The following is an 8604-nucleotide window of genomic DNA, read 5'->3' on the forward strand; positions in this document are numbered from 1 at the left end:
TGTTCCTTTCATCCTGTCCTCTCCCTGTATCCCTCTTTCTCTCCTTTGTTTTCCTCTCTTCCTTTCCCTGTCTATTCCGTCTCCCCCATCCCTCCATCTCCCCCTCTAATTTCATTTTGTCCTCTCCCATGTCTCTCTTTCTCCCACCCCTCTTTCTTTCTTTCTTTCTTTCTTTCTTTCTTTCTTTCTTCCTTTCTTTAGCCAGTCTACAAGCTCACAATGCGTCGCATCGTGGCACGTTGTGAGCTATTGTATACAGACAAACATTTAGACTAAGGACATTTCTCTATGGCTTTAGTTTGTTTTGTCTAGTTTGGTAAACACACAATAAAGTTTCAGTTATTTATCGTTGTCTGGTAAAGCCTGGCTTTTTGATTTTTTATGTCTATGAACTAAAATACTTTTCGTTATTTATTATTATTATTATTATTTAATTATTTTTAGTTAACCAGTGGTGTAAAGTAAGTATGTGATGAAGGACTCCTTTCTATTTAGCTATGTGGGTCAGTTTGATTTCATGTGTATTGTATCACTTGATTGATAATTGTGTTCAGCCTAGAGAGAGGGACTGGCAGCTAATTACATTACAGGGTCAGGTGTGTTCAATTTAGTGAAGCCCAGGTGTGTATATTAGTAGGGCTTTAGCTCAGTCTGTTAGAAGCATTTGAGGAGTGAAGAGCTACTTTCTGTCACACATATTCTTCCGTTTTTTATTGTGTTCTGGACTGTACCATTGAAGATACTTATTGTTTTATTATTTGCAATTCTGGACTGTTTTTGGACAGTCTTCTGTAACCCAGTTTTATAATAAACACCCTCAAAGAGGAGAAGAAGCCTCTGCATTTTTACCACAGTGGTCACAACTCCCCAACCAGCTAGATTAACTAGCCTACATTACAAGTACATTTACTCAAGTACTGTACTTAAGTACAATTTTGAGGTACTTTTACTTTACTGGAGTATTTCCAATTTATTTTTATTCTACTCCACTACATCTCGGATCCAAATATCCACTACACTACAATTATTTGAAAACTTTAGTTACTAGTTACTTTGTTGTTGATTATTATTACAAAACATACAGTAACCACTTCAGCCCTATATACATTTCGGCCATTTGAAAATAGCTGATCTACAAGCTCACAACGTGTCGCATTGCGACGTGTTGTGAGCTTGTAGAGCAGCTATTTTCAAAAGATTTTTATACATTAGAAAACTTGTAAACTGGGACATTCTGCATAATGGGTACTTTTACTTCTGTTACTGGTTACTTCAAGTACATTTTGAATTCCGGAATTTTACTTGTAACAGAATATTTCTACATAGCAGTATTGATAATTTTTTTACTTAAGTAAAACATGTGAGTACTTTTTCCCACCACTGCACACAATACAGTTTCAGTTAGTTATTGTTGTTTTGTAAAGCCTCGCTTTTTTATTTTGTATGTCCATAACTAAAATGTTATTTTTTTTATTCCTAGTTTTCGTTATTTAATTATTTTAGTTAAAGGTAGGGTAAGTGATTTGCTTTGGTTAAAATAAGTGTTAAATATCTCTATATTCTGATAGTACTCATAGCTATAGAGTGTTTGTTCAGTATTAGGAGTCTCCTTGTCTCTCCAGCTCTCTATTAAACAGAAAATGCATTTTTGTTTCAGTTTCAGTTTCATTTCCAATTTTATCCAACCAGGATATATTATCTCAATCAGGATATAGATTAAACAAGTGAAATTGGAAGTGATGACACTAAGAAATGAGCAGGCAAAATTGGAACTGGAACACTATACAAATTAAGCTTAAAAATGGGTACTTTCTCGTGATTAGCTGAGATTTTGACACCTACCGAAAAATGTATTTTCTGTTTATTAAAGAGGTGGAAAGACAGGGAGACATCTGTTACTGAAAAAACACTCTATAGCAATGATTACTATCAGAATATAGTATTTTAACCTTTTAACAAAATACTTTTTGTTTTAACCAAAAAAATATCACTTACCCTACCTTTAACTATTATAACCCAGCCTTTCTCTCTCCTTGTCTCTTCTCAGTGGGAGGAGATCAGCGGCGTGGACGAGCACTACACGCCCATCCGCACCTTCCAGGTGTGCAACGTGATGGAGTACAGCCAGAACAACTGGCTGAGGACCAACTGGATCCCACGCCGCTCCGCCCAGAAGGTCTACGTGGAGCTCAAGTTCACACTGAGGGACTGCAACTCCATCCCGCTGGTGCTGGGCACCTGCAAGGAGACCTTCAACCTGTTGTACCAGGAGAGCGATGAGGACCCTGGAGACCAGGGACACTTCAGGCACGGTTATTATTATTACAGTTATGAAGTTTTCATGATCTCTGACGATCATGTTATACGATTTACATTGGTGGAACTCAAGTACTGTACTTAAGTAACATTTTTTGGTATTTTTTACTTTACTTGAGTACGTCCAATTTTCAGTACTTTTGCTCCACTACAATTATTTGACAACTTTAGTTACTAGTTACTTTGCAGATATAACTTATTACATTATAAAACATACATTAACCACTTTAGCCCTATTTTATGAAATAGCTGATCTACTAAGCTCACAACGCATCGCATCGTGTTTACTCCACTTCAATTATTTGACAGCTTTAGTTACTAGTTATTTTGTAGATTTAGATTATCACAAAACATACATTAACCACTTCAGCCCTATACATTTTTGCCATTTGAAAATAGCCGATCTACAAGCTCACAATGCGTCGCGATGCATTGTGAGCTTGTAGATCTGATATTTTCAAAATATTTTTATACATTCTGCACAATGAGTACTTTTACTTTTGGTTCTTTAAGTACATTTTGATACCAATACTTTTGTACTTTTACTCAAGTAAATTTTGAATAACTTACTTTTACTTGTAACAGTAGTATTTCTGTACTGCAGTATTGATACTTTTACTTATGTAAAACAATTTAACAAAAGAGTACTTAGACTTAACTCTTAACAACCTTTTTTTTTGCAGGGAGCACCAGTTCTCCAAGATCGACACCATCGCGGCCGACGAGAGCTTCACCCAGATGGACCTGGGCGACCGCATCCTCAAGCTGAACACGGAGGTGCGCGAGGTGGGCCCCATGAGCCGCAAAGGCTTCTACCTGGCCTTCCAGGACGTTGGGGCCTGCGTGGCGCTGGTGTCGGTGCGCGTCTACTTCAAGAAGTGCCCGCGCACCGTGCGCAACCTGGCCTCCTTCCCCGACACCATACCCACGGACTCGCAGTCCCTGGTGGAGGTGAAGGGCTCGTGCGTCAACCACTCCAAGGAGGAGGAGGCGCCGCGCATGTACTGCAGCACGGAGGCGCCGCGCATGTACTGCAGCACGGAGGGCGAGTGGCTGGTGCCCAATCGGGAAGTGCCTGTGCGAGCCGGGCCTACGAGGACCGCGGCAGCACCTGTCAAAGTAAGAGACTGTTCATTGTTGAATGTGATTTTAATTTTTTTTTTTTAATTCATGCGCCCGGCCCTGGTTTGATTTGCTTTGTTCTTTGTGGCTCAGAGCCCATATGCCTGAAGACCATGAAGTCTAATATATCCCCTTTAGGCTAGTGGATAAAGGCAGCTCTCCACAGCACCGAGTTTGGGCCGAGCTCTGCGTCGGAAAGCGTTGGAAAGCATCTGCTGTCGACAAATTGTTGTCGGATAGCATCGTTCCGTAGGTTCGGAACCTCTATCGACCCGACTCAGAGAAACCCGATCATGTTCAGTTCTTTGTACCGACTAGTAGAGCCGTGGGGTAGTGAAGAGGGGGGCAAAGGTTTTGGTCCGAGACGGCTTCGGTGTTGCCAGATTCTGTGAGTGAAACAAGCGACCAGGTATATGAAAACAAGCCCAAAAGAAGCGACCAGTGTTCACCACTTGAGCCCTATTATATCAGCTATTTTCAAAATAATCTTGAAAGCAAGCCCAAATAAGCAACTACACATCAGAAACAAGCTTAACAAAAGCAACCTGCAACTATGAATATTTACAAGCGACTTTACAGGAAAACAAGCCCAAAGTCGCTTATAACAAGCAGACCTGGCAACACTAACAGGCCAGCCTGCCAGTGTTTCACAACAATGTGTAAGAGCGACAGTTTGTTCTGAACTAAATGCCAACTTTTGCCAACAGACTACCAGTCTGTTGTAGTCTGAAGTAGTCAGAAGTGGTGGAGAGACACCTTAAGATGTTTGACTTTAGTGTACCTTTCTGCGTTGGAGACCTGGGTTCGAATACCCCGCATTATATTAGTTTATTTGTTTGGTTAAGCAAGATACATACTCTTTCTGATGTCCAGAACGTTTCTTCATACATGCAGGCGATATATAACTACAATTGACCGTCATTCCGAGCTTCAGATGGACGGTCTCAGAACCTTTTCTCGGAACTCGTGTCCTGACTCTTCACCTGACCGAACCCCGACATCAGAAGGAGTTTGCATTGCGCTTGAAAACATGGCAGACTGCATAATGCTGAGCGTTATAGTAGATCACACCTTTGATGAAAAGACTGTACGCCTCATGCGTGTCTGCAATCTGCAGCCAGGGAAAACCTGTGTGTGTGTGGTGTGTGTGTGTGTGCGTGTGCATGCGTGTGCACACTCGTGCATACAAAACATGTGTTTTGCAGTCGCATCAGAGTCTTACTATAGTGTTGGCGGATGTGTGCATGCTTCCATATGTTTGGCTTTGTGTGTGTGTGTGTGTGTGTGTGTGTGTGTGTGTGTGTGTGTGTGTGTGTGTGTGTGTGTGTGTGTGTGTGTGTGTGTGTGTGTGTGTGTGTCCTGTGTCACTTCATCAGCTGGCCTACGGGGGAGGTATTTGGGAAGTGTGGTGGTCAGGATCGGGGTTAATGGGTGAGAGGTCAACAAGAGGAGAGGAGAGTTTGCTGTGTGTGTGTGTGTGGGGGGGGGGGTTTGATGGAGTGTTTGGGACGAGGGTGTTGGTGTTGGTGAAGTTGGACCTCTCTGTGTGTCTGTATGCCTGAGGGACATCGTACTCGAAAACAGCTTTGTAGCGATCGTAACCAAATGTGAAACTGGACTCACTCACACACTTCTGTCTTCAACCAAACGCAAAACTCTTCTCGTACTTTCTGTTTGTCTGTCTGTCTGTCTGTCTGTCTGTCTGTCTGTCCTTTCTGAACATCTGTTACATTGTGTCACTGTCGGGTGGAAACCGTGTCATGTCCAAAACTGTTACCTTTCAAGAAATAGGGGAAAAAATAACCCATGGTCCAATGGATCCAATGTAGTTATTATTTGTCTTTTCATTGGTTCAATATTTACAAAAACCACAGACACACCTAACCACTTTCACTTTCAAAATCCTTCGAAGATTAGCCAAAATAGCAGATCGACAAGCTCACAAAAAGTGTTTCTGCCCGACATCTGCATCAATTTGTTTCAGACAGGCCTTTCACCAGTGGTGGAAAAGGTACTTGCATGTTTTACTTAACACATTGAGTGCCAAAACCGTATTTATACGGTTTTGCAAATACACCCGTGGAGTGCCAAATTTATAAATAAGTTTTTTTAATCTTTTTGCATTTTTTCGTTTATTTCCACGCGGGAGGGGCTAGAGCAGCTCTGGGATCACCCTAGGCGATTCTGAGAAGGAAGGGCCAGATGGATCACCATGTCAAAAACATGGCTCCCCATCCGCTTCCGTTCTATTTCCTTCTCTAAAACCCCTATAACTCCGAAACAACTCATTTTGTATCCGCGATCGCTCCGCCATTGTGACCCGCGTGAAAGATGTTATCGTTCCAGCCGTTAGCCAGGACCATCGGGCAAAATGGATCGCTCGTCATGGAGTCTAACAGCACAATGGAGCTTAACGGTGAGATTCCCGGCACCGAACGTATTCTGTTATTGCTAATTTCAAACATTTTAGTACTTTACTTTTGGTACTTAAAGTATATTTGGATGCCAATTCTTGTGTACTCACTGAGCTTGTAGATCAGCTATTTTCAAATAGGCTATGTTTCATAATAACATAATTTATATCTGAAAATGCCTCTGAGATGTAGTGGAGTAGAAGTAAAAGTATAGACAATTGGAAATACCCCTGTAAAGTAAAAAATACCTACAAATTGTACTTAAGTACAATACTTGAGTAAATGTACTTAGTTACTTTACACCACTTGCCTTTCACTCTGTCTGTCGCTTATACTCTCGTACTTAATTAGCAGATCGCTCTGTCTCTCTCCTCTGCTCTCCTGGGCCATGCCCCGGTGTTAATTAAAGATCAAAGACAGTCACTCCCAGGTCCTGACCCCTGCCGCCAGGGGCCCTGCAGGGAAACCCCTCTGTCCCTGGGGGGCCCCCCCAGCCAGCCCGTCTCACCACCCTCCAGACAGCAGAGAGACAGGAGGGAGTGACTCTGCCACAGCTGTTGGGTTGAAGAGTTTGTATCGCTCCTAGAATATAATATTCAAAATGCCTTCACCAGCGGCTCTCAGAATGAGCTGCTGGTATTTGGGGGGCGATGGGGGGATTACTCCTCAGGTTTAGAAAGGGCTTCATGAGGCTGAGGAATGTCGAAAAACATATTGTCGCTGTCGGGTGGAACGGTTACTTTGCACGATTAAAATTCAAAAATGGCAAAAATTGCCGATCTACAAGCTCAAAACGCATCTCAATGCTACATGTTTTGAGCTCAAAGATCTGTTATTTTTTTCTGTAATTTACGTTTTTTGACCGACAACATCGATATTCAAATAGCAGCGGTGGGAGAGTAACTATAAGTACATTGACTCAAGCTCACATCACGTTGTGATGTGACATGTTGTGAACTCATAGAACCGCTATTCTCGGTGAGAGACACCGTCACCCACGACAAAGTATTATTCGGGCATCAGTCTCCAACACAAATGTAGAAATCTGATTTAAAAATCATCCAGGACAGTGGGTTCAAATCTGAGTCACGGAAATCGGTTCCCATGGATTCAAGGTGTTCAGACGTGATAAGAAACCAATCTCATTCCAATCTGGATGGGACAAAAATGACAATGTGAACACAAAGACACATAGGCAACCAGGGGGGCTCCATGATGTGACCCCTACCCTCCCTCTGTCTGGGGGGGGGGGGGCTTTGTGTGAATGTTTCTATGTATTTGACAATCTCTTATTAGTTTCAGAGAGGGACTAATGGACTCTAATAAGGTCTTATGTTACCCCGGAGTGGGACAGCTGCACCAACAGCCACCCCCTACCCCCCCGCCCCCCTACCCTTACCCTATAGCACCTCATCCCAGCAGTCATAAGGCCCCAGCGTGCACCTCGTTCTCCAGGCCCCCCAAGACCATAGGGCCCCAGCGCGCACCTCGTTCTCCAGGCCCCCCTAAGACCATAGGGCCCCAGTGCGCACCACGTTCTCCAGGCCCCCCCTAAGACCTGAGGCCGATTCTACAAATGCCTTCTAAATCAGTTGTGTTCACACTTTTCAAGACCTTTCAAAAATGTAATTTTTTTTTTTTACAGATGTACAATCTCGCAGCACATATCGTCCTTTTCTTGCACTATTATGCCTGAAAGGCACCTATACTGTACCTTATCTGCTTTATTAGAATATACTGTGAAGTTGTTTTACACAACGATACTGTAGGTGGCAGCTACTGAAGAAAAAAATACTGTTGGTGTATACAGCATACCAAGTTTTTTTTTCTTTTTATGCACTTGTACATCACTTGATGATGCTCTTTTTATTCTCTTTTTGCTCTTTTTGCACTCTTTTCTTTAAAATCTTTTTATGTTTTCTACCATTATTCTATTGTTATTACCTATGCTGCTGCATTGTCTGAAGGAAGCCAAACCAAAATAAGTTTTACTCTTATGTACCTATACACAAGATTTAACAATAGTACTACAAGTACAACCTTGAACCTTGAACCTTGAGCTTGTATATCGAGCCGTGTTTTGAGCTTGTGGATCTGCTACTTTAGATGCTTTTGTGTAACGCTGTAGTGTGATCATGTAGGGCTTTAATTTACGAAAAAACACCAAAAGTTAAAATATGGAGATAAGACGTTTCTGCCCGACAGCAACAAAATATGGATGGAAGGTTGCGTGTGAGACAGGGTGGGACACACTGCCGCGTGTTTGCTGTTGCTGTTGCTGTTGCTGTGTTTGTGTAGCAAGGTACATGAGTTGATGTTAATGGATGGTCAATGTGTGTATGACAGTTATCAATGTACAGATATTGGATAGTTGCTTTTGTGGTGGAAAAAAACGTACACTTATCTACTGCTGTTTTTGTTGGTCCTGAATATAAAACGTTGCACATAGTTTGTGTGCAGAAATCATCACCGTCTTTGCAATTGTACATTCTTCCATATTCATAATAAGAACAACCGTCTTTATTCATTCACTCAAACCCCTGCGTATACCTTGTTTAACGTGGGTCCCTCAGCTCAGGGATCTGTATTCGGTCCCCTCCTTTTTTCCCTCTACACCAAATCTCTTAGCCGACTCTTTTTGAGCGTGTAGATCTGCAGTTTTTGCCGAATTTGTACTCGAGTACATTTTTATCTCAACTTTAGTTGAGTATTTGTATTTTTGGATGACTTTCACTCCACTACTGACATTTCA

The 8604-nt window shown here is 42.1% G+C and overlaps 1 protein-coding gene across 1 annotated transcript; it reads left to right on the forward strand.

The window, feature by feature from the left end:
- Positions 1-2047: 2047 nt before the first annotated feature.
- LOC308081405 (ephrin type-A receptor 3-like) lies at positions 2048-7407 on the forward strand (the record flags this gene model as incomplete). Its single annotated transcript, XM_080457776.1, has 4 exons — positions 2048-2307; positions 3000-3435; positions 6262-6425; positions 7149-7407. Coding segments are annotated over 4 exons (1119 nt in total), but the record flags the coding sequence as incomplete, so codon positions are not given.
- Between the last annotated feature and the right edge of the window lie 1197 nt (positions 7408-8604).

The sequence above is a fragment of the Gymnoscopelus braueri genome, assembly GCF_963280865.1.
Source record: "Gymnoscopelus braueri genome assembly, contig: SCAFFOLD_575, whole genome shotgun sequence".
Lineage (NCBI taxonomy): Eukaryota > Metazoa > Chordata > Actinopteri > Myctophiformes > Myctophidae > Gymnoscopelus > Gymnoscopelus braueri.